The sequence below is a fragment of the Thamnophis elegans genome, chromosome 6, assembly GCF_009769535.1.
Source record: "Thamnophis elegans isolate rThaEle1 chromosome 6, rThaEle1.pri, whole genome shotgun sequence".
Lineage (NCBI taxonomy): Eukaryota > Metazoa > Chordata > Lepidosauria > Squamata > Colubridae > Thamnophis > Thamnophis elegans.
Genome location: NC_045546.1, coordinates 18,365,981 through 18,392,608, shown reverse-complemented (window position 1 = coordinate 18,392,608; position 26,628 = coordinate 18,365,981). Strand labels below are relative to the sequence as shown.

The following is a 26,628-nucleotide window of genomic DNA, read 5'->3' as shown; positions in this document are numbered from 1 at the left end:
GTTTAGGATCCTTCTACCAGCTGGATAAGTGCCAAGAATGGTATTAATTTCATTTTGCACACATTTACATTTTAATAGTTTTATTAAGCAAGCCAGGACTAAGACACTCGGAAACCTAGAAGAAGCAACTATGGGTAGGCTTCTATTTCCATATAATTTGAAATATTATGAAGATAAATTCTCAAAATCCATGTGGTTCTCCTCCCACCATATTAGAAGCCAGAACCATGCAATATTTACACAGATGGCCAAGCTGCATAACGTTGGCATCTCCAAGCACATCCATTCTATTCATAAACACTAGAAATTTTGAGAAGCTAATGCATTTCACAAAGATTCATCATGCATCAGATTAGATTTATAAGAATAGTTACAAGAATATGAACAGGACAATAATACAATAAGAGCCATATGAATGTATGCTGTTTATTTTCTTATTCTTCTACACATCTAAAAGCAATCTTTTAGATCCTTCTTTATGTCCTGCCTCAAGAGAATCTAGAAATATATTTATTGAGAGTAAAGTTAGAGAGATTTCTGGTGCAGATATTTTTTGTTATTTTTTGAACATAGTTGAAATGTTTCCCATCTCTCCAATATGCTTTAATTCAGTTATTTTAACGTGTTTGTATATTGTGTGCAATGATTGACAGTAATCTACTTCCATTAACCAAACCTTTCTTGCTCATAATAATTGAATAATTTATTTCATAAAAATAGGCATATTACATATATGCAAAATAAAAATGTATATGAACTAAATGTTTTATAATAACTAGTAATAGACAAAATTACATTATGCTTCTATTTATTCTGTTCTACGTTATGCTACTACTTGTTTCACCTAGCTCAGATTAGTCTTGAATTCTCTGAACAGTTCACACAATACTGTAAGGTTAAAATTTGGTGGGCTAGTTTATGGCTCAGTCTGCATTAAATTTTAGAGCTAGAGACAGTTACTCTCCCTCCTTAGCCCAACCCACTTGGCAGAGTTGTGGTGAAAACAGGAGGCATGATGAGTTTTAGCTATGTATCCTATCTATCCCTATCTATGTATCCATCTTTCTCTCTCTCCTATCTCTCATCTATTCTATATCTATCTATCTATCTATCTATCTATCTATCTATCTATCTATCTATCTATCTATCTATCTATCTATCTACCTACCTACCTACCTACCTACCTACCTACCTACCTACCTACCTACCTACCTACCACTATCTAAACTATCTCTATTCTATATCTATGTACCTATCTACTCCACTTCTATCTAATCTATCACTATCTAATCTACCTACCTACCTACCTACCTACCTACCATAAAAGACTAATAATAATCTAGACTAATTATCTAGACTAACAAGAGTAATAATAACAGCACTCTCATCCACAAACCATTATTACAGGGGTTGAGCGTAGACCACAAACACACCAAGTGACATTCCAACAGGCTAATTTGCTTTATTATTAAGAGGTACCACAACCCCCACCACCCCAGACATCTTAGATGGTTTATATGGTGATGTAACCGAGTCCATTCAGGCAATAATCTCGGGTTCAGCGCGTTGACATGAACCCAGCCCCTCACTCTCTTTCTACACCCGCACGGGGTCAGATCAGACCTCTTAGGTCGGGGTTCCTCTTCTCCGGACAAGGTTGGCTTTAAAAAAGGGTGGGGGGCTCCGCTCTTTTTAGCCAACCGTGGCTCCTGGCTTGAGGTTGTTGAGGTGAACCACGAAGGTTGCTCACTTCACGGGACGGCGGGAAGTTAAAGCCTAGTGCGGGTCACGCATATACAACACCTTCCCCCTCGCTGCCCGTCCTTCCAGCCCCACTGATTAGGACTCCCTCGGCCACTCCTCCCTTTCCTGACGGCCTTCCCTCCCCTTTCCTCTCCTCAGCTCCTTCAGAGCCGGGGCCGGAGCTAGTAGCCGGACGGGCCGAGCGGCGCGAAGGGGTGCCCGCCTCGCTCCCTCTTCTCACCTTTAAGAGATTAGACGTCGCCATGTTCTTCCCCCCCAACCCACGCGCGCTCCGGGCCTTCCCGAGCCAGCAGCTCCGGCGCCCTCCCCGCTCTTCGGGGCCGGCCTTCGGGCTTTAGCCGGTCTCCGGTTTACATGGTCTCGGACGGGCCGCGGGCGGGAGAGGGAGCGAGCGAGCGGCCAGGCGAGGTTCGACTCTCGGCTTTGACGGCTTGCTCGGCGGCGGAGCGGCCTCCCGGGCTTTCCTGCGGGCCGCGGTTCTCAGCGCCTCATGGCGACGGCGGCCCCGCGGGAGTCCGGGGTCTGGCGGCTGGAATAGCGGCGGCGGCAGCGGCGTTCCGGCTCCTCGCGAGGGGCCGGCCAAGCCCGCATGATGCGGTGCCGAGGAGAGGCAAGTCCAAATCCGGAGGAGAGACAGCGCTGCGGCTCGGGCGCCATAGCGCCACCTACCGAGCGGAGGCCATTCTTCCCTTTCTTGGGAGGAACCAGGGGAGAAAGGTCGGCAGCGCTCGGTTGGTTTGGATCAGTGATGAAATTCATTTTTTTTTTACTATCGGTTATGTGGGCGTGGCTTGGTGGGCGTGGCAGGGGAAGGATGCTGCAAAATCCTCATTCCCTCCCCACTCCTGGGGGAAGGATACTGCAAAATCCCCATTCCCTCCCCACTCTAGGGGGAAGGATACTGCAAAATCTCCATTCCCTCCCCACTTCAGAGGACGGATACTGCAAAATCTCCATTCCTTCCCCACTCCTGGGGGAAGGATATTGCAAAATCCTCCTTCCCACCCCACTCCTGGGGGAAGGATACTGCAAAATCCCCATTCCCTCCCTACTCCAGGGGGAAGGGTACTGCAAAATCTCCATTGCCTCCCCACTCCTGGGGGCCAGCCGAAGGTGGCATTTGCCGGTTCTCCTCAAAATTTTGGCTTCTGGTTCTCCAGAACCTGTCAGGATCTGCTGAATTTCACCCTTGGTTTGGATGGTTGGTTTGGATTGGTTTGGCTGTGGGATATGGGGTGAAGACATAGATATCCATTTGTAACTTTATAGGAGGTAGAAGAATTACCACACTTAGTGGTAATTGAGTGTATTTTCTTTATTTCACTCTTTCCTTTTCCTTGTCTTCTTTCCTTTTACTTTCTTGGCACTTTTTAATTCTTTATTACTTTCTGAGTTTAGTTTTTACTGCTGTATTTAAAATTGTCAATAAAATGTATGTATAAACTGATGCTTCCTAGAGCTATCTTTTATTGCCAGTCTGCAAACTCTTTGGATTCTCACCGCCACCACCTTCCCTTCGGTCTTGTCTGATTCTCAGAGACTGCCTTGCAAGTCCTTGCACTTCTCTTGGCAAGTAATCACAGAGCTGAGGTGGTGCAGTGGTTAGCATGCAGTACTGCAGGCTACTTCAGCTGACTGGTAGCTGCAGCTCGGCAGTTCAAATCTCACCAGCTCAAGGTTGACTCAGCCTTCCATCCTTCTGAGGTTAGTAAAATGAGGATTGTTGGGGGCCAAATGCTGACTCTGTAAACCACTTAGAGAGGGCTGTAAAAGCGCTATGAAGCGGTATATAAGTCTAAGTGCTATTGCTATTTCAGAAATGATTTGCCATTGTTCCTGCAAAAAAGCAACCGGCTCAGGTTTTCTATGGCTATCTTGCCAATTTGCAAACCTTTTGGTGAATTACTGCACTAAAGATCAATATTCAGGTAATATTCATAACTAGATTAATAGATTGGCCAATGGAGAAAGACATCTAGGAAACATATAATGTCATTAAGTTGAAAAATCTTCCATTATGAAGATTTGGCCATCTTTATCTGCTCAGTAAAAAATCTTTGTATCCTATTGGTTTGTGCAACAAAAATATGACTGTGTGGCTAATGTATCGATCCTTATTCCTTTAGGGATTTTTTTTTTTTGCACAAATATCTGAAAGCAGGTTTATATATTTGATTAAGTTTTTACTTATTATGGAAATATGGTACTTTATTTCCACCACTGTTAAATGAAAAAAAATTAATTTTCTACCTAACCCAAATGGAATATAATTATGAATAATACAAGACAATTAAGAAAAACGTTTTGTTTTAAACAGTATTTCTTTCATTGACTTTTAAAGATTCAGAAAGAGAATTTTATTACATTTTATTGTTAATAAGAGTTGCAGAAGAAATCTAAAAAATATTTACTAATGTGACACGTTTTTGGTTTCTTTGCCACATGTAATTTCAACAATGTTAAAGCATTGCAATTGGAAAAGAAAAATCCATTGGTGTGGCATGGCATTGCATTATAAGCATTGCAAAGAACAAGATGATATTTATGCTGATTTATGCTTCATCCATCTAACCAATTAACAGAAGCAACCCAAGGTTTGGGACAAGATTGCCATGCCTAACCTCATGTTGTCTTGGAAGCTAAGTAGGACTGAACTTGGAAGAAGATCACTGAGAAATCTCAGGGCTAGGATTTGCAGATTGCAGAAGCCAGCTTAGCTTAGGTCATGGTCAAACTCTCCCACAAGAAGACAATAGCAGACTGCTGTCAGCTTGCCACAGAAACAACATCAATGTGTTGGTGTCGGGACCAGGAATTGAAATTCATTCCATTTCCTGGAGATGTTTGAGACTGAATTTGATGCTTTCTCCATGCATACAGGTGAAACTTGAAAAATTAGAATATCGTGCAAAAGTTCATTTATTTCAGTAATGCAACTTAAAAGGTGAAACTAATATGAGATAGACTCATTACATGCAAAGCAAGACAGTTCAAGCCGTGATTTGTCATAATTATGATGATTATGGCTTACAGCTCATGAAAATCCCAAATCCACAATCTCAGAAAATTAGAAAATTGTGAAAAGGTGCAATATTCTAGGCTCAAAGTGTCCCACTCTAATCAGCTAATTAAGCCATAACACCTGCAAAGGATTCCTGAGCCTTTAAATGGTCTCTCAGTCTGGTTCAGTAGGAATCACAATCATGGGAAAAACTGCTGACCTGACAGTTGTTCAGAAAACCATCATTGACACCCTCCATAAGGAAGGAAAGCCTCAAAAGATAATTGCAAAAGACATTGAATGCTCCCAAAGTGCTGTATCAAAGCACATTAATAGAAAGTTATGTGGCAAGGAAAAGTGTGGAAGAAAAAGGTGCACAAGCAGCAGGGATGACCGCAGCCTGGAGAGGATTGTCGGGAAAAGGCCATGTCCAGGATCCTTCTGTGTGTGATGGCTCTTGAAGCACTGACTCCAGCCTCAATCCACTCCTTGTGAAAGTCCCCAACACTGCTCGGTTGCTGGGTGGCTGGGTGTGGCCATAGTGGGTGTGGGCTAGGCAGCCTCCTGCACCATGGTGGCGGGGGGGGGGTTCTCCTTCCCCAGGCTCCGGAGCCTTTCCTCCAGCCTCTGGGAGACCAAAAACTGCTTCCCCCAGGCTCTGCAGGCCCGAAATGGGCCCGTTTCCGGCCTTCCGGGATTTCTGGGAGACCAGTTTTTCCCTCTTCCTGAGTCTCCCCGTGGGCCCTGCACTTACCTTGCATCCAAAATGGGCCGCATGGAGACTCCTGGGAGGGGTGGTGTGGGCGGGGCCAGCCAGGAGTGGTATTTGGTGGTTCTCCGTCCCTTTAACAGGCCACTCCTGTATCTGGAGGATAATTTGTTTTAGTAGCCTGCATTATAATCAGCATTCTGGGGGGAGAAAGAATTTGGAGACGCATGGACCTTCTTTAGGCCTACATGTTTCATGTGTTAGTTGAAAAAAATTTAAACGTGTGGGAGTAGGTAGCCCTTTAGTAAGGTGGAGTACAGCAGGGGGCAGCCTTGGTTGAGGGGATTTCTCCATTATTCCATCACCAATCAATTATTTTCATGTATTACTATCATAGTGCCTGGGGTCAAGCTACCTCTTTGCAGTTAAGAAAATGGATTCTGTTAGATCTCAAAAGGAAAGGCATTCCACAGGGCAGGGGCTACTATGGAAAACGTAAGCTTCCTGGCTCTCACTAGATGTCAACATTTAATGCAAGGATCATAACATTAAATTCCCTCCAAATCTTGGTTGGCACTCCAAAGCTTTTATTTCAGATTGTCTAGAGCAGGAGTGTCCAACTTTAAGACTTGTGGACTTCAAGTTCCCAGAATTCCCCAGACAGCTGTGGGAAGCCACCCCTCCCAGAAGAAGGAAATGTTTTAGGAAATATTAAAAAGGCAGAATATTATATTCCCCCTAAAAGAGAAATGGAAATCTTAAAGGAGACAGAAACTCAGAGCTTCAGCTCCCTGCCCCCAACAGACATTTGGTGTCCATTAAGAAAGACTGGGCCAACCTAGCTACAAGACCAAAGACCTTCAGCTCCAGAATGATGGGATTAAGACATGTCCCTCCAAGACAAAGCCATTAATCCACAATAGGAATTGCCCAACACCCTTTCAAAACACAAACCTCTTCATTACCTCATCACCCTCCAGGGCTTCAACCAAACCTGGGAGCTCAGACAAACATGGCCCATAGGAATCTGATAACAGCCAATAGAATACATGTTCTTGCAAAGGAACAGTAAGCTCAAGTTCAAAGCCTAAGAGAAGGTAAAAATGCCCCTCCCTCTGAACTCCATGTGGTCAGCTACCCAGAGTCACACGTGCTTGGTGGTTCTGCTTCATCAATAAATGGGCTCTCTTTCCAATCAGCCTCCATCCTCCATTTTGTCTCCAGTGCCTTTCTCCTGGCTTGGAACTGAGCCAGATGGATATTTCTTCTAACACAGCCATATTGACATCTACAAGTCTTAAAAAGTTGCCAACGTTGGACACCAACCCTGGGCTGTGGCCCACTACCGTGCCATAAGCTGTTTAGGCCTGGGGCACTGAAGTTGCATCCCCACCAGAGGTGGTATTCTGCCAGTTCATTCCAGTTTGGCCAGTGGTGGGTTCTGGGTGGTACAGCCTGGTATGGCCATACCGGTAGTAGGAGGGAGAAGCGCCTGCATGACCTCCTCCGAGCAGCTAGGTGTCACAGGGCAGTGGCATGCCCATCTAGGACGCCTGGCCCCGTGCACAGCATACCAGTTGTGACAGGATTCGGAACCCACCACTGCGTTCGGCCGAACCAGTAGTGGCGGCGGCGGGAAGCTCCGCCCACCTGCCCAGACGTCATCATGAACATTATGTGCATGCGCAAAAGGTTCTATGCATGCATAGAAGTGCCGCACACGAGCGAAGCAAGCACACACACACATGCGCTCCTGCTTCTGAACCGGTAGCGAGGGTAAGCAAATTTACCACTTTTACATTGTCCTTCCTTCTCCTCCTCCACTTCTGCTGCAATTATTTATTTACTTCCTTTATTTATTAAACATATATGCCACCCGTCTCACTGTAGCAGCGACTCTGGGTGGTTTACAGCGTAATAAACAGATAATACAAAAGAATTACAAATCAAGAAACATTAAATGAAGGCTAAAGAACAAATCAAGAGGACAGGTGACATGATGGTGGGGACCTTCTTTTCACCCTCTCCAGGCACCCCCAGCATTGAGAGTCCCTATCAGGGCCCTCGGTCAGTCAGCAGAATCAGGTTACAAAGCTCTTCTGAAAGGTCCAAGTGTGGGGCTGATCGATGGGACAATATTCCAAAGGGTGGGGGGCCCACAATCAAAAAGGCTCTCTCCTCTTAGACCCTGCCAGCCAAAATTGTTTGGCAGACAGGGTCTGAAGAAAGGTTTCCTGCCTAGGCAGGGGGTTGGACTAGAAGACCTCCAAGGTCCCTTCCAACTCTGCTATTGTATTGTAAGTCTCAAAGGTGCTTTTTTTTCTTCAAAAGCCAAGGGCTGGGGTTTTTTTTCCCCCCTTGAAGAAGAAAACATTTCACTTCTCATCAAAAGAAGCTTTATCAGTTCTAACGAGGGAGGGATGTTTTGCTTCTCTGCTGAGAACCAAATCATTTTCTTCTTCTTCCTCAAGGAAAACAACAACAACAACAACAACAGGACAGTTGCCTTTTGAAGAAAAAAAGCACCTGGATGACTGAGAATCTCCACAGATCTGAAGGTTTCTTCAGTTGGAATGAGGGGTGGGCTGCTACAGGTTCGCCCGGGCTCAAGAGAACCTGTAGCTAAAGTTATGGTCAGTTTGGAGAACCTTCAAATCCCACACCTGGCTGGCCCTGCCCACCCCACCCCTCCCAGGAGTCTCCACAGGGCCCATTTTGGTAAGTGCAGAGTCTATGTGGAGGCTTGGAGAGGGGCAAAAACAGGTCTCCCGGAAGTTCCGGAAGGCCTCCAGAGCCCGGGGGAGGAGTTTTCGCCCTCCCTGAGGCTCGAGAAAAGCCGAGTAGGCCATGCCCACCATGGCCATGTCCACCCAGCAGAATACGGAGGAGGCCTAATCTGTGGGATCAAATGGGTCTGTGGGAGGTAATCGGCAGAAGGCGGTCTCTATAGGCATCCCACCATTATTTCCCAGAATAATCTTCAGAGGGATCTTTAATTTGGGAGTGAGATTTTACTTTCTTCCAACTCGGTAACCCCATCAAAATGGTTGAAAGTTGGAAAGACATTGGGTGTGAGATACTTCTCACAATTGGAGGAAGAATGAGTGTAAGAGTATAAGTGAATGTCTATGGAGATTCTCAGTCATCCAAGTCATAGTTGTCCCAAAGGTGCTTTTTCAGGAGGGAACTGGACTTTCTTCTTTTTTTTCTTTTGAAGTTTTGCTTCTCATCCAAGAAGCTTCTTCAGCTCTGACAGGATAATAGGAAATGGAAGGATTTATATTCCTCGCAGACAGCTGGTCATTTACATCCTTTTAGAGGGTCATTGAAGCCCTTGGTAGTTTATCTGTGTCCTCAGGGTCATCTGAGTAGTACTATCCCCACTATCCTGACAGAGCTGAAAAAGCTTTTTGGATGAGAAGCAAAATGTCTTCAAAAAATAAATCAAGAAAGTCCAGTTGCCTCCTGAAAAAGCACCTTTGGGACAGCACAAGTGAACGTGAATAAATTAGTGTATCTCGCACCAATTTCACTAGGTGTTCAAGTGCTTTCTGTCCCAAAAAGATTGTCCCCTCCTGGACTGGAGCTTCTTTTGTGAAAAGTTAACCACAGATAAAGGAATGGGTACCCCTGAGGTCCACAGTGAGAAAAATATGGAGAATTCATGTGATTTATACATCTTATTTCATGCACATGGTGGTTGTGAAGGACACGTGATGATGGCCATGCTTTACTTTTCTTGACAATATTCATAGTTACAACATATGGGGGAAAAAACCTGTTAGCAACAAATGATAAATAAACCTGAGTCGGCCTTGTAGAAAATAGTTATATACGTCTTTCAAAAAGTTGCAAAAGATGAAAACGAAATAATTTTTCCTTTCTTTAAAATAAAAACCTGCACTTTTGCTTCCACCGACTTGGCTGACTCCCGTAATTAACGATTAGAAGCTTGCTTTGCTTTTTAAGCAAACGCTGTTGATTCTTTATGATCCTTATAGAATCCTGCAAGCCACACGTAAGTAAGTATTTTAGGAGCTATAAGCATCTCAGAAGCCACAGATCACTTATTTCTGATCTAACGCATCTTTTAAAATGATCTTTTGCAAACGGTTGCCTTATTTCTCCAACCCTTCGTTAAGTTGTATGGCATGCAAAAAAATTTTTTTTTAGCAAGGGCATTGTTCTCCTAGTGAGGTAGCTTCCTCTGAGGAATGTACAACATTTGGAACAAAACCACTCTTCACCCCTTCCCATCCATCCTGTATTGAAATCTCTCCTTTTTTCACAAGTTCGTATATGTCCTTGGTGAGGATAGTGAATGATTCTTCAACGTTTGTGGCTTCCTTGGCAGATGTTTCTATGTATTTCATGCTACAGGCAGATGCTAATTCTTCAGCTTCCTCTCTTGTAACCTGGCGATCTGATTCCAAGTCGCATTTGTGTCCCACCAAGATAAAGATAATCTGGAAAGGCTGAACGTGCATTTTTGCTTCATCCAACCAATCATATATATGTTCAAAAGAGGACCTGTTTGTGATATCAAACACCAGCAAGCCGCCAACTGAATTCCGGTAATAGGAACGGGTGATTGACCTGTAAAATTAAAAGGGAAAGACAAGCTCAGCAAGAATATTACACTTTTTAATTGTGTACATTTCAAAAACAATAGGGGGGGGGGAATGACAATGAGTATCTGCAGGATCATGTTGCTTTTTTCAAAATAATAAACACATACAGGGTGGGGCATAACCTTTTCCTAGGGGGGGTCACAGCAAGATCGACAGCAGTTTACAACTTCCGCGACACCTCATTTTAAAGCCCATAAAAAACTGAATTGAATGAGCTATTAAATGTTAAATTTGCTTTAAGAATGGCTGGAAAATTCGATTCGGAAGAACAAAGGATCATTGACAGAATAAAATGCATTGCCTTTCGAGAGGCTCGCGATGCTGGAGCGACGTTTATCAATCCACCTCGTTTGAATGCTGTTCGAAGGGCTAATGGTGGTCATACTGACTATTAAATCGTGTCAATAAACTCAGTTTTTGATGGGCTTTCGAATGGTGTATGAATTATTTGTGTTGTTATTACAAGTGTTGCTGTGACCCCCTAGGAAAAGGTTATGCCCCGCCCTGTACAGTATTTTTCGGAGTATAAGACGCACCTTTTTGCCTAAAAAAAAAAAGGCTGAAAATCTGGTGCGTCTTATGCACTGAATACAGCATTTTTTGCCTCCCGAAACCCCGCCCCTTCACCAAAATGTCCATGCAGAGTCTGTAGGAGTCCTCCTGGGGGCTGGGGAGGGCAGAAATGAGTGAAAATCAGGCTGATTTTCAGGTTATGCATGCAATTTTTTTGACAAAAAACAGGCTTGTTTTTGCAAAAAACGGACCAGTTTTTGCTCACTTTTGGGGGGCCACCAGGAGCACTCTACAAGCCTCCTAAGGGCTATTTATGCCTTTGGGGGGAGGAAACTGGGCCCATTTTTGCAAAAAAATGGGCCATTTTTGGGAGGTTTGCATAGTGCAAAAACTTTTTTTTTAAAATTTGCCTCTTCAAAACCTTGGTGCCTCTTATACTCCGTTACGTCTTATATTCTGAAAAATACGGTACATGTGCCAAGTTTGACCTTGAATTATATCAGTGCTGAAATGATGTGCAATATCGCCACACTCACACCTTCTATGGATGCCAGTAGAGTTGGATAGAATTAAAGTGAAAACAGACGATTCTGTTGTCTGGTCCAGCTTGCCCTCTTGTGCAAAGGTAAATCAGGGTATCAATGCCAGCTATTCTGGGCAACTAATCCCCATAACATTGTTAAATTATCTACTAAGACTGTATTACTATTATTCTTCTCTTCCTTCCTAGTACCTATCTCTTTCCACTTATGACCATGTTGCTTGTATCTTTACAATTTATATTGTTTTATTTGTTTCCTAGTATGATTTGATTGCTTATTAGTAACCTATGACTATCACTAAGTGTTATATCTTATGATTCTTGATGAATGTATCCTATTTTATTTTTCTTTATGTACACCAAGAACATATGCACAAAAGAGCTTGTGTGTCCAATCACACTTGGCCAATAAAGAATTCTATTCTATTCTATTCTATTCTATTCTATTCTATTCTATTCTATTCTATTCCATGTCTCCAGATCATATGTGATGCTGGAATAAATAAACCAGCCTCTAAGAAAAAAATAGCCTTTTGGATAGATACTTCCAGTGTAGCCTCCTGTCAAATTTCACAACTTCTCCATGCAAATATTAAATAAAAATGTATTAGACTCAGAATATCCATTACATCTCAGGCTCCTTACTCTCACTTCTACCCCAGTTTTTTTAAAAGTAGTTTTAATATTTTTTAAAAAATACTAACAAGATGCAAAGCAAAGCACAGCCTAAACCATGATGTTCATTTCCAGTGGTACTTCTAACTTCAGGATATATACACTGGAGGCATTATTAGAAAATACTAGCGATGATTTGAAGTTACAATGGCACTGAAAAAAATGACTTATAATCACTCCTCCCACTTAGGACCATAGCAGCTTTCCCCACAGTCACATGATCAAAATCCAGGCACTTGGCATAATTAGCATGTACTTAAAATGGTTGCACTCTCTTGTGAACATCTGAATGCCGTTTGCAACCAGCCTCAGACAAATAAAGCAAAGTCAATGGGGGGGGGGGGAAGCCAGATTTGCTTAATGACCATGTAATTCATTTAACAACTGCTATGATTTGCTTAGCAACCATGAGTCATAAAATATCTCACTTAAAAACTGCCTTACTTAGCAGTGGAAATTCTGGTCCTAGTGTCAGTGGCGCAGTGGTTAGAGTGCAGTACTCTAGGCTACTTCTGCTGCCTGCCGACTGCCTGCTATTTGGCAGTTCGAATCTCACCAGGCTCAAGGTTGACTCAACCGTCCATCCTTCTGAGGTGGGTAAAAGGAGGACCCAGATTGTTGGGGGGAAATATGCTGATTCTGTAAACTGCTTAGAGAGGGCTGTAAAGCAGTATATAAGTCTAAGTGCTATTGCTATAAGTTGAGGACTCCTGAAGTGTATATGACAAGGAAGGGAAATGAAAATGGACTTGGGGACCTGTGAATGGCTGATCACAATGGCTTAATGATGAGCAAAATATTCTTTAGATGTAATCAAATGCATTTTTTTTCTCACTAGTGCTTCGCACATCCCAGATGATGGATGGCCTGTGATTTGTTCATAGGTCTGGCCCCATAAAATTTCGTTTTTGTTTTTAAAAAAGAAGTCAGAACCTTTCCAGCTTTGTTTCAGTCTGTTACTATTCTACAACTATATTTTTATTACTGCACTATTGTTCTGATTTGGTGCCTAGTACTATTCATCTGCATTAAAAAAAACATTTTCAAATGCTTTTAGCCTTTGTTAGCCACCCAAATAGCAACAAAGGTGTAATTTCCAAAACAAACAGAAGCATCTGGATAGAAGCTGGCCTTTCCCAGGAACTGAGAAACTAACCCACAAGCCTAATTCAGTTTATGTATCATCTGTCTCTCCAGACCACCCTCTCTCTTTGTCAGCAGGAATGAGAGGTGTGCATATTATTAACTAAATAATAAAAAAATTATTAATTATTTTCCTGGGCTCCAAGATTACCGCAGATGAGGGACTGCAGCCAAGAAATTAAAAGACACTTGCTCTTGGGGAGGAAAGCTATGGCAAATCTAGACAGCATACTAAAAGGCAGAGACATCACCTGCAAAAGCAAAAAGTGTGTATAGCCAAGGCTATGGCTTTCCCAGTTGCAATGTATGGCTGTGAAAGTTGGACCATAAGGAAGGCTAAATGCCAAAGAATTGAGGCCTTTGAACTAAGGTGCTGGAGAAGATTCCTGCGAGTCCCTTGCACTGCAAGGCGATCAAACCGGTCAGTTCTAGATGAGATTAACCCTGACTGCTCTTTAGAAGGCCAGATGCTGAAGATGAAACTCAAATACTTTGGCCACCTAATGAGAAGGAAGGACTCACTAGAGAAGAGCCTCATGCTGGGAAAGATTGAAGGCAAAAGACAAAGGGGATGACAGAGAATGAGATGGCTGGATGGAGTCGCTGAAGCAGTAGGTGTGGGATTAAATGGACTCCAGAGGATGGTAGAAGACAGGAAGGCCTAGAGGAACATTGTCCATGGGGTCGCAATGGGTCAGACAGGGCTTTACAACTAACAACAACAACATTGTCCATGGGGTCACGATGGGCTGAACACAACTTCATAACAACAACAACAAATTATTAGTTTTGTTGTGGTTAGTCTATGATACAGGTAATCCTCAACTTCCAACAATCTGTTTAGTGACCGTTCAGTTACAACAGCACAAAAAAAGTGACTTATGACTGTTTTTCACACTTACAACCATTGCAATATCCCCATGGTCACACGATCAAAATTCCAGCAACTGACTCGTGTTTATGACGGTTGCAATGTCCCGGTGTCACAAGATCACTTTTTGCAAACTTCTGACAAGCAAAGTCAATGGGGAAGTCAGATACACTTAACAATTGTGGCAAGAAATGTCGTAAAAGGGAGCCAAATTCACTTAACTACCTTGTTTAACAACAGAAACATTGAGCTCAATTGTGATTGTTAAGTCGAGGGCATACGTGTATAAACTTAATAAATAGGTTAGAAGTTAGGATTAATTTCACAAACAGCAATTTCAGTTAACTGGAGCGTAATGTATTGCGTGAAGTAAATATGAATCAGCCAGACAGGTGTATCTTGTTGATTTCCTGTTTCTAGAAAATCCAGCTTCAAGCTGCCAGCTGGACCACAGCTCTAAGCGGTGATGATGTCATCATGACACAGTGAGTACAAATTACATAACTGATGTCATGTGTGACCTCATCCCTCTACTGCAGATGCTCAGTTCCAGTTGGGTTTTGCAACCAACTAGTGTCCAGAGTTAAGATTGCCTCTGAGCATTATACAACTATAGCGAATACAACTAATAGCCACTGCCTTATCCTTGGCTAATCCATCGATTTCAAAGCTGTGTCAGCAAATGCCTACCAACATTTCCCATGGCATGGAATGTCTCACGGATGAATCGTTTGGATGCTTCCCATTGTCCGATTGGAGTTTCTTCAGTTCCGAATGATCAAAGAGGGACCAGATCAAAAAAACAAGGCTTGCTTGTTTAATTATAACTTTTGGGGGGCAGCTGAGGCTTTGGAGGTGGAGGTGGCAAAAATCATTTGACCAGGGATACAGGCTGCCCACAAAGCACACCTTCATTTCAGAAGCTACCCAAGTCTACCAAGGCCAGAAAGTGTTTTGTTTCCTTTAAAAAGATTTTTTTTTGCTGCAAAGCCCTTGCCCTTGCCTCTCCCACACACCCCTTACACGCTCTTACACTCACACAAGCACAGAGTTCGGGTATCACGCGAAAGCCACAAATTATATGTCCCTTTGACGGGGAGTTAATTTCCCCCATTCTAGAGGCTCAGATAAGGGCCCGCATATAAAGTGAGTAAAAAGTTAGCCCGCAAGCACACTTGTGAATGAACGCGCGCGCGCGCGCTCATGCACATAGACGCGCGCGCACACACACATATACAGAGACGCAAGGGGCAAAAGTGGGCGTGGCTAGGGAGTGGCACTCTGCACATCCTCAGACGCTCCAGAGGATGCGGAATCCGTTTTACTATTTCTCCTCCGGACTCAGTTTTTTTGGGGGGGAGAAGCAGAGAGAAAGAGTGAGAAAAAGAGATTTTGGAAGGCGATGCCAGCAAAAGCGAGGCGGGAAAGCGAAGCAGCGTCCGGGGCCAACGTCGGCTGTACCTGAACCTCTCCTGGCCCGCCGTGTCCCAGAGCTGCAGCTTGATCCTCTTGCCCGGCTCGATCTCCACCAGGCGGGAGAAGAAATCCACCCCGACGGTGGGATCGCAGTGCATCGGGCCCGGGAAACGGCCTTCGGTGAAGCGATGCAAGAGGCAAGACTTGCCCACCGTGGAATCGCCCAGCACGATCAGGCGGAACTGGTAGATCCAGATGGCCGCGTCCATGGCGGTCTCCCCGCTGCCGTCCGCCTGCTGGCCGCTCCCCTTGGCCTGGTCGGGGCGCCTTCTCGGGCGGTGCCTGCACCGAGCTCCCACGGCCCCTATCCCAGGCATTGGCGCAGCAGGAAGGAAGGGAGGAAGGGAGGGAGGTGCCTTTTGATCTGGCGGGAGGACTCGACCCGAAAAGACGGAGATCCCCCCGGGGCTGTCAGCCGAAAGTCGCCGGGGGATCGATAGGGCTGGAGACCCTCACTCCCTCTCTCCCTTTGGTCCGCCGTCCCGCTCGCCCGCCTTGCCACGCTGCTTCTCGCTCGGCGCTTCTTTGTTCCTGTACGCTGCGAGTGGCGAGGTGGAAGGCTGGGGGCAGCGGTGGGAGGGGGCTGGGTTCGCCCTTCCAATTTTCTGTCCCTGGTGGGTTGCGGGAGGGGAGGGGGAAGGCGGGGCTTGTCCAGAGCCTTTATTCTTGAGATGAGAGAGGGAGAGAAGGAAAGAAAGAAAAGGGAAAGAGAAAAAAGGAAAGAGAAATAAAAGAAAGAAAAGGAAAAGAAAGAGAAAGTAAAGAAAGAAGAAAAAGAAAGAAGCGAGAGAAAGAAAGAAGAGAGAGAGAGAGATAAAGAGAAACTGTTCATTCTTGGCTGATAGGTGGGTCTATGCCATGGAATCAACCTTTGTGAGATGGGAGTTAGTAGACCACCTTCTTCTTCTTCTTCTTCTTCTTCTTCTTCTTCTTCTTCTTCTTCTTCTTCTTCTTCTTCTTCTTCTTCTTCTTCTTCTTCTTCTTCTTCTCCTCCTCCTCCTCCTCCTCCTCCTCCTCCTCCTCCTCCTCCTCCTCCTGTTTTGATCTGTGCTTGTGTTTTCCATTAGCCAGAAGAAGGCACTCTGCATATGTTCAGACATATGTTACTTCAGCAATAAAAGAAAACCCAGCCTCTATTAAACACATCGCATTCAGCATAATTAAATCCACATTGTCTATGTTCCAATAATTAATACAAGTCTATTTTTTTTGTCCTGATTCATCTCCTTGCCCATTGCATCACAAGTTGAACAGTTCTTTTTTTGTCACCATACAATGGATAGTGTGTGTGTGGGGGGGGGGGCTAGTGTGGTCCTTTGGCTTTTGCCAGCATACTCTGGCACCCATGCTGCTGTTTTTAAATAGGGAAGAAAGTCGGCTAAGGCAGATGGAGCAGAGGTTAAAGGCAGGGGAGCTATCCATTCAGCACCGTGTTAAAAACTGAATGCATCATCAGCAACAAAACACAACAGCCTGTTTTCTGAGAACAAGTTGGTTGCATGCCTAATACAAATGCCTGTATGTCTCTATGTTGGGGGAATGGGGAGAGAAAGAAACTGCAGCCTTCTGAGAAAACTGGACGTAAAATGCAAATTGGCTTCACATTTTGCAAGCTGGTATCCCCAGCTGCACTTTTGAATTAGCATGCAGTAAGAGAAGGAACATTGCTACATCAAAAGAGGAACAACCAATAGTTGACCACTAAAAAGAAAACTAATCATCATCAGTCACTTGGCTGTATATTTATTGCCTTGGGCTGTGCATCTGAAGCTGCTTTAGGATTTTCAACAGGGGGGATTTTTTAAAAAGTTATTGAATGTTTTGATTTAAATCAACTCCACTTGGGATTGCATAATACATGTTTGAAAAATAATAATAATACAGAATAAAGAGGGATAGGTTTCATTCTTTAAAAGTTACTCTTTAAGGGAAATGGACAGTTAAGAAGTTTGATATATAGACACCATGTTTCCCCCGAAAATAAGACAGGGTCTTACTTTTGACCCCAAAATAAGCACTTGATCTTATTTTCAGAGAGGTCTTATTATTTTTGAGGTGCAGTAGGTGGTGAGCATGGTCACCTCATGGCTGCTGCTGTGTTGCAATATTTTTGGGAGGGCTTATTTTCACGGGAGGGCTTATTTTAGCACATGCGCTCAAAAGCCCGATTCGGCTTATTATCTAGGGAGGTCTTATTTTCAGGGAAACAGGGTGTCAAACATACACACACACACACACACACATGCATATATACTCTGTGTGTATGTGTGTGTATATGCATTTGTGTGTATACACACATATATGTATATGTGTATATCTACAAATCAAACCACTCATCTCCCTTATAAAGGATGTTTCAAACAATGAAACATATCCTTCTTTATTCTGTGTTCAATTTTTAATAAATAATATATATTTAATTCAATAAATATTCATATACACACATAATTTACAGACATACATATACACATATATACATATACATACATACATACATACATACATATGCATATATGTACACACTGCCGAATTGTGACAGACTCTAGGGGTGGGGATCAACTCCATTTCTTAGCTGAGGGAGTCAGCATTGTTCAAAGATGCTTGGCCAGTATGACTATATACCAAGGTGCATGGAATGCTGTTACCTTTCCCACCAAATTGATATCTATTTATCTACTTGCATTTGCATGCTTTTGCATTGCTAAGTGGGCAGGAGCTGGGGCAAGAATGGGAGCTCACCCATCATACAACACTTTAATCACCCAACTATCATGCCCCCTTGGGGGGAGGGCAAACTGAAAACAGGATTTCTTGATAGTTTGTACTTGATTTTGGGAAGGAAATATGGCAGCGCACAAACCAGATTGAATGTGAGCCTTTCTGGCATTGAAATCTATTGTATCTTGCTTCATGCTTCCTGCATTTTATTTGTTATTTTATTAGGTTTATGTTCCACCTTCCTTCAGAAGTTGTAGATGGCATATACATTATTCTGCCTTGTACGTTCTTGCCACAACAATGAGAACCAAATATGGTTACATTTCTTGAGCCAAAAGCCTCTTGTACATATCCCAGAGACCTTGTATCATATATCTGATTTTTGATATTAAACTTTTAAGACCTGATTGAGTGTTTAAAGAGTTTGTATTATGCAAGTATTAATACCACTTTATAATGTCTTGGTAAGGCATTATAAATACTACATCCAGTTTTGGTTGCCACGATGTAAAAAAGATGTGGAGACTCTAGAAAAAGTGCAGAGAAGAGCAACAAAGATGATTAGGGGACTGCAGGCTAAAACATATGAAGAACAGCTGCAGAAATTGGGTATGTCTACTTTAATGAAAAGAAGGACTGGGGAGACATGATAGCAGTGTTCCAATATCTCAGGGGCAGCCAATCAGAAATACGGGGAAGAATTGCAACCGAGGCACAACAGTCAGATAAAAATAAACGAAGTCTGGACTCGAAATGTAATTTTAAAAAAGCATTTCATATGTGACCTTCCCAGGTTTTCATGAAGATAAAGAAATGGGAGACGCAAAAATGCATTCAGACTTGCAAGATTCTGTCATTATAACTAATCAAGGAGAGAAGCAACTTAGAACTAAGGAGAAATTTCCTGATAGAACAATTAATCAGTGGAACAACTTGCCTCCAGAAGTTATGAATGTTCCAACACTGGAAGTTTTAAAGAAGATATTGGATAACCATTTGTCTGAAGTGGTGTAGGGTTTCTTGCCTCTAAGCAGGAGGTTGGACTAGAAGACCTCCAAGGTTCCTTCCAACTCTGTTATTCTTTTTTTTTCTGTTTTTTTTTCATATTGGATGGAACAGCATGTGTTATATTAAAAGAAAAAGAAACTAATGTTCCCAATTGGAAAACTGGGCTTGGTGCGCTAAAGACATTTGTCAGTAAAATGTTACTTAGGAGGAATCCCACAAGAGTATTGCTTTTCTCTTTATTCTCATCCTTATGCAAAAGACCAAAGACCACATGTCTTTCTTGATCACATGAACTAAGTAAGTATATCTGGAAAACATCAGATTGATACATCAAATATTTGATATATCAAATTTGATTTATTTGCTGAGTCATCTAGCTTTTATTGGGTGGATTGTGTGGCATATAACAACCACATTTCATTACAGGTAAATAATGAAATAAATAAATTTGATATTTTTTACATTCTCATCAACAAAGCTCACAATGATTTTTAAATCAAATAATTTGTCAAGTTCTGTATTTTATTTTTGCCGTCTGTATAGGCATATATGAAAACTAAAGAAGCATTAGATAATCAAGTGTTTGCATCTGAAGAGCACCAAAATTGTGTATCCTTCTTGTTAAAATAAACTCCACTGATGAATCAGCTAAAACTTTGTAAAAAGGCTCTGAAATGATAGAGGATAATAAATGTATTATTTCTGGCAAGTGGCTGAATCTCTTCCTTCCTATGTCTAACAGTCTGAGGGCTAAATTAGAAAGGTCAACAGATGTTGGTGGATTCCAAAATGTTCTAGTAGGTAATATGCTCACACTTTGCACAATACAAAGCTGCAAACATTTTTTTGGGCTTCTCTGTAATGTTTACTTTTCGGCACGTGTTTCTCCCCATCTGGTATATTTAAACAATGTGTGAATGTACTTTTAGTCTTTTAAGTACCCTATCAACATTTTTATAATTAGTGAAAAATCATGGAACAATAGCTGGGGAATTGTGGGAGCTGAAGTCCACACATCTTAAAGTTGCCAAGGTTGAGAAATACTGCAAAATCACAATCAATACAGAATAAAGAATACAATCAATTAACCAATCGCAACATGTTATGAGAAAAATGTTAAGAATGTGTATCTGGGGTTGGCTGAGCTTGAAGTGCATGGATGGGGGACCCTCAAGCCAACCTAGCACTATAGAGTAGATTGTGAGTTAAAAGGGAGAGAGAGGAGGGAGAGAGACAGAGACACACAGAGAGAGACAGAGAGAGAGAGAGGGAGAAAGAGAAAATGTGAGATTTTCACCCATCACAAAACTATGATTTATTTAACCATGTTTAAGTAAATAAACTAAAATTGGCTGGGTTTCCATGTCATACAAAGCTCTCAGATGTCGTTTACAAAACCACACTGACCAGATTAATGCCACCCATTAAGCAAGAACCTTATGGCTTAGCATGGTATAGTGTGTTAGCTTGGAGTGGGGAAGAAGAGGAGGAAGAGTGGATATCTATAAATGTTTGCATTATGTCTATGTTATGTACTTAGCATACATTATATAGTTGGCCTTAGTATCCAGATCCAACTTCTGTATAATGGGACTTAGAGACAAGATTTTTTTTCCAGCATGTTATTTTAGGTTTTTTTTTTTAATATGAATCTTACTACGCTTATCAAATAGAGGTCAGAAATTAACCTGTAAATGAAAACATATCAGCTCTTTTTGACTGGCCGCTGTTCACAAGTGGCCTCTAGTGGTAGTGAAGAACAGTTCCAGATATAGGAACTGCATGAGTCCAAAAGTTCGGAAGAGTAAATCCCCAGTCCTGGGCACTGACCCAAATTTGATCTCGCAATCAATTTTTTTATTTTTAAATTATCAGGCAGCGGTAACGTATAAGCTGGTTTGACAAAAATCACAAATGAGGAGGTGATAAAGCACCTGGGAAAGCAAAGGGAAATCATCAAAGCCATTAGAAAGCGGAAGTTAGAGTATTTGGACATGTGATGCGACACCCATAAAAAATATGGCATCCTTCACTTAATCCTCCAGGAAAAAACTGAAGGCAAATGAAGTCCAGGCAGAAGAAGAACACAATGGCTTCAAAACCTAAGTGACAGTTTTGGACAAAGCTCAGCAGCATTTTTTCATGTGGCTGTTGACAAAAATAGGATTGCCAACATGATCTTTAATGTCCGATGACAGATATGGCACAAGAAGAATAACAGTTATGTCTAAACCAACACCTTTCTGTTTACAAAGCACACGTTCCTCCTAGTTGTAGCATTAACTGATAAAAACAGCATTAGAAACCCAAAGGATGGTAAGAAAGGAATATGTACTGTATTTTAAAGTATGACGCTTTGTTTGCAGATATGTGCATTTTGCTGCTTTAACTTTATGTATGAATTTTAACTTTGCATAAGTACATTTTATACAAAAACTAAGTCCAGGAAGACTTACCTGTATTTTTTTTGGAGTATAAGACGCACATTTTTCCCTCAAAAAGGGGACTGAAAATCTGGGTGCATCTTATACACTGAATACATCATTTTTTGCCTCCAGAAGCCCCACCCCCTTCCCCAAAATGGCCATGCATAGCCTTTAGGAGATTTTCAGAGTGCTCCTGGTGGCTGGAGAGGGCAGAAATAAATAAAAAATGGGCTGTTTTTTGCTTAATTTTGCCCCCCCCCCCAGCCCCTGGGAACACTCTACAAGCCTCCTAAAGGCTATGCATGCCATTTTTTTTTGACAAAAAACGGGCCTGTTTTTGTGAAAAATGGGCCATTTTGGGGAGGTCTGCAGAGTGCAAAAACTTTTTTTTATTTGCCTCTTCAAAATCTTGGTGAGTGTTATACTGTGAAAAATACCGTATCTTAAAACAAAATGGTGGGAAGACATAGTAGCAAGATTGCCTAATGGGTAAGGTGAGCAGATTTTCAGATTGGTAAAGAGGGAAACCTTTGACTGGGGGGGGGGGCTTGATTAAACATTTTATAAGGAGCAACAAAATTTTTCATACAACGCAAAAATAGTATTGTAATATTTTTTTTATTTCAACATAACTACAATTTACAAATATAAATTGTAACTGTTGCCAAACATCAAAATTTTGATCACGTGACCATGAGGATGCTGCAATTGTTGCTAAGTGTGAAAAATGGTAATCACTTTTTTCAATGCCATTGTAACTTTGGTCACTAAATTAACTGTTTGAAAGTTAAGGCTATTTCAAAGTATTGTGCATAGAATTTTTAAAAATGGTTTATTTCAATTTATTTTGGATAGAACCTTTTTTTAAATAGTCTAAGACAATTTAAAAAAAGAATCCACACAGAATAAAATTATTTTAAAAAATTCTATGCACAATAAATAAAATATTATTTTAAAATATATTAAAAAATAAAAGAAAAAAACCCGGCTCACTTACCAGCAGGCAGGCACTCCAAGTCAATCCAGAATGATGTAGATGTTAATACAAAGAACTGAGCAAATTAAAATGGTGAAATTAGTCCCAGGGAAATATTTTTCAAAGAAACCTTGCCACCATTTTTCCCACACGAGCCAACCTCCGTGCCCCTCCCTCCAGGAAATCCAGGTAGGAACAGTCGCTACTTCTCTAGCCAAAGTATTTCCTGGAGCTCTATGGTACTGGGTCATCTTTTTTATAAAAGGAAGTAAAAGCGGCGGGCGGGGGGTTCTGTTTTCTTGCTTTAACGTTTTAATATCTTCAATGAAAGTACTGAGACACAGAGAGAGGTTAGACAGAGTGTCTTTTGTCTTGCCCCGGTTAGGATTTCTTAAGCAAATCCACTGTGCTTTCAACATGAAGCCAAAATCAGGACTTTTTAAAAATGCCGCGGGACATGGGACAAATTGTTAGAAATCGTGACTATCCCACCAAAATCGGGACGTCTGGTCACATTACTAATGGGAGAACATGTTAACCTTCTTTCTATACTAAACAACTTGAAATCTGATGCCATAGCTGCTCAGTCTAAAATCAATTTTCTTAAATTGGCTTAGAAGACAGGAGCACCTTAAGCATGTGGTGCACATATGCTCTAAGATGAATCAAACCTCAGTTGCTGCCTAAGAAACAACACTTCTAGAAGGAACAAACATTTAAAAGGATTATAAGCAACAATAAAGCCAAGACAGTAAAAAGAACAAAATGTTAACTGGTCTTCCTTCAAAATAGAATGTTCTATTCAACATTCAGATCCAAGAAGATGGTGTTAAAACATAACATATATTAAGTTCTCTAACTGGTTAGGAAAAACAAAGGTGCTAGATAGGGATATCTGACTTGATACCAATACATGTAACAAAATCTAGAAGTCAACTGTATCAACTGCATACAAAGAAAATCTGTATAAAATGTTTTATAGATGGTATTTTGAACCGGCAAGACTAGCAAAAATGTATAAAGATAGATCTGCTAAATGCTGGAAGTATAATCGATCATCTGGTTCATACTATCATATGTGGTGGACATGCCCCAAAGCTAAAAAATACTGGACGGAAATACATATTTGGTTGGAAAAAATGATAAAGCAACACATAGACTTGAAAGCAGAGACATTCTTGTTGGGCATTATACCAGAAAAATATGATAAAGACTATATATATGGTTTTACATATACTAACTGCAACCAGAAATGTATTTGCACAGCAATGGAAAAATGATGAGATTCCGTCAGATGAATATTAGAATGTGCAGAAATGGATAGATTAACACTCACTATTAAGGATACAGAAGAAACTGAATATATTTTTTTATATGGGATGTATTTTATCAATGGCTAGACAACAAAAAACAGGTCAGAAAGGAGGAGATATAAAAAGAGGAAATATTAATGGGAGTTGTTAAAGAAGATGTCAAGTATTATTGTTATTATATTATTATATTTTTAATATTATTATGAAGAATTCAACAACAAATATGTGGATTATGATTGTTTAAAAAAACTGTACCGAGATCACACACTTTTCAATGGAATTTTAGTGTTACATAAATAAAATAAATAAAACATGGAAGAAAAAACAAAATCTAGAAGTCTTTGTGGACCATCAGCTAAAATGAACGAGCATTGTTGTGCAGCAGCTATTAAAGCCAATGAGATGTTGGGCTGCATTAACATCCAGATCATGGGAAGTAATATTTCCACTGTACTAGGGGTGAAATTCAGCAGGTTCTGACAAGTTTTGGAGTACCAGTAGTGGAAATTTTGAGTAGTTCAGAGATCCAGCAAATACCACCTCTGGCTGGCCCTAGAGTGGGGTGGGAATGGGGATTTTGCAGTATCCTTCCCCTGGAGTGAGGAGGGAATGGAGATTTGCAATATCCTTCCCCCAGGAGTGGGGAGTGAGTAAGGATTTTGCATTATCCTTCCCCTGGAGTTGGATGGGAATGGAGATTTTGCAATATCCTTCCCCTGGAGTGGGGTGGGAATGGAGATTTTGCAGTATCCTTCCCCCAGGAGTGGGGAGGGAGTGAGGATTTTGCAGCATCCTTCCCCTGGAGTTGGATGGGAATGGAGATTTTGCAATATCCTTCCCCTGGAGTGGGGTGGGAATGGAGATTTTGCAGTATCCTTCCCCTGGAGTTGGATGGGAATGGAGATTTTGCAATATCCTTCCTCCAGGAGTGGGCAGGGAGTGAGGATTTTGCAGCATCCTTCCCCTGGAGTTGGATGGGAATGGAGATTTTGCAATATCCTTCCCCTGGAGTGGGGTGGGAATGGAGATTTTGCAGTATCCTTCCCCTGCTACGCCCACCAGGCCACGCCCACAGAACCAATAGTGAAAAAAAATGAATTTCACCAGTGCACTGTACACTACATGTGGAGTACCTACATTTATTTCTTGGTACCCCCCTTTAAAAGGGCCATGGAGAAGATTACAGGCAAGCTATCAGAATTATGAATTTTCTGGATATTAAGCTCCATTTAGTTGTTTCAGGAGCTGGCTATTTTAGGACATACTATGGTTCTCCCCTCACTGGGTTTTTCCCAAAAAATTTTTTGAGCTGTACGAAAACCATTCTGATTCACGCACTTTACGATTCTATGGAAGGAAAAGTAGCAAAATACAGAGTTGTAGATTGAAGATATATTTTATTTGTCTTAACAAACAGTTGCTGTTTTCTGACTGACATTTCTTTTTTGTTCAAATAAAATTTATTTAAATTAAAACGGCCATCTAGAAATCTTTCAAACCAGGCAATTAATGGTGTAAAATAGCTCAGACTTCAAGTACTGTAACGAGTTCTCTTTAAATATTTCTAATAATAATATCCAGTTGAAACGATGGAGTAAAATGCACAGTGATGTTTTGTTAAAACACATTCCGTTAAAAAAAATGTTGGAATTGTTTCTAATTCCAGTAAGAGTTTATGGGCATCTGAAGTAAGGATTTAAAACTGGAAATTTTAAAAGCATTTGGCTTTGAGCCCAGCCTAAATGTAACCTCTTCCAAACTATTTTCTTACCAGCTATATTTAAGGAGGGGACGAATACTGATGAAAGTAAAGCACTATACTATAGTACCAACCATCAAACATTCAATTGGATAAACATTCAGGGCCATGTCTCTTAGAACCAGACAAAACAAGGGAGAGAAAGAACACCATGTGCTTTGCATTTTAATGCTCTGCAAAGACAGAATGAGAAGGAAAGAGCTTTGAGCAATTTATTCCATGTAGTGAGATAGCTTCCTCGAAAAACAACAACAACGAAGTACAGTGGTACTGTTCTGACCTGGGCTTCCCCAAAAAGCACGAGGCAGAGTCCTGGTCCCGACAAAACCCCTTTTATTAAACCAATGTGAATTCCTCTTATTCACATTCAGCAAGGCCTGACAAACAGTCTTTCAAAGGAATATTTATGACCACAGACTTTATCTATCTTGGAAAGCTGCCACGTAAATATTTTCCAAACGAGGTGCTGTGCAAGGAAAGACTGGGCACAGAGTCTCTGAGATTCACAGACAGATCTTCACATTCCTGAATGAATCTAATGATTGACCAAACAAATAGTTTCTTGCAAAAGCCCACTCCCCTTTCGCTCCTCTTTTATTTCCTATGGGAGGGGCCAATCACCTTCCACCTGTGACTTTATTCCCAAATATACCCTGATTTCTGAGTTGTTCTTTTCTTCTGGCAGCTCTGTGCATGCGCATACTGGGAACAGGCTCTAGCTGTTCTTCTGCCTCACTGTTGTCTAGCTCCATAGGCACCTGATCACTGCTAGACAGCCTCTGCCTCGTCTCTGTCTCCAACACAGAGCCCTCGTCAAAGCCTTCCCCAGCCTCAGGCACTGGCCCATGCTCCTCACAAACTTCCTTACTGTCCGACTCTTCTGCCAACTCCGCTGGTCGCTGGCAGACCACAACAGGTACCTTGTTATCAGTGGTGAGTTTCAATTTTTTTTTAGAACTTCTTCTATAGGTGTGGCCTGCTTTGTGGGAATGGCTTGCTGGCCATGTGACTGGGTGGGAGTGGCCTGCCAATCATGTGACTGAGAGTGGCTTGGCAGTCATGTGACTGGGTGGGCATGGCCAACTTGTAAAATGTGATGAAACA

General features: G+C 41.8%; 2 protein-coding genes across 2 annotated transcripts in view; both read right to left on the bottom strand.

Moving 5' to 3' along the window:
- The window catches only part of CUL5 (cullin 5), a 32,056-nt gene extending 29,657 nt beyond the window's left edge, over window positions 1–2,399 (bottom strand). Inside the window, exon 1 of the mRNA XM_032219588.1 lies at window positions 1,985–2,399. Within this exon, the coding sequence (XP_032075479.1) occupies window positions 1,985–2,008 (24 nt within the window). The 5' untranslated portion in view covers window positions 2,009–2,399. The remainder of the gene's footprint in view (window positions 1–1,984) is intronic.
- A 7,244-nt stretch (window positions 2,400–9,643) lies between these two features.
- Window positions 9,644–15,641, bottom strand: RAB39A (RAB39A, member RAS oncogene family). The gene is made up of 2 exons (XM_032220214.1): window positions 15,310–15,641; window positions 9,644–10,070 (listed from the first exon to the last, which is right to left on the bottom strand). The coding sequence occupies exons 1-2, from the start codon at window positions 15,639–15,641 to the stop codon at window positions 9,644–9,646; spliced, it is 759 nt and encodes a 252-aa protein (XP_032076105.1).
- Window positions 15,642–26,628: the final 10,987 nt, after the last annotated feature.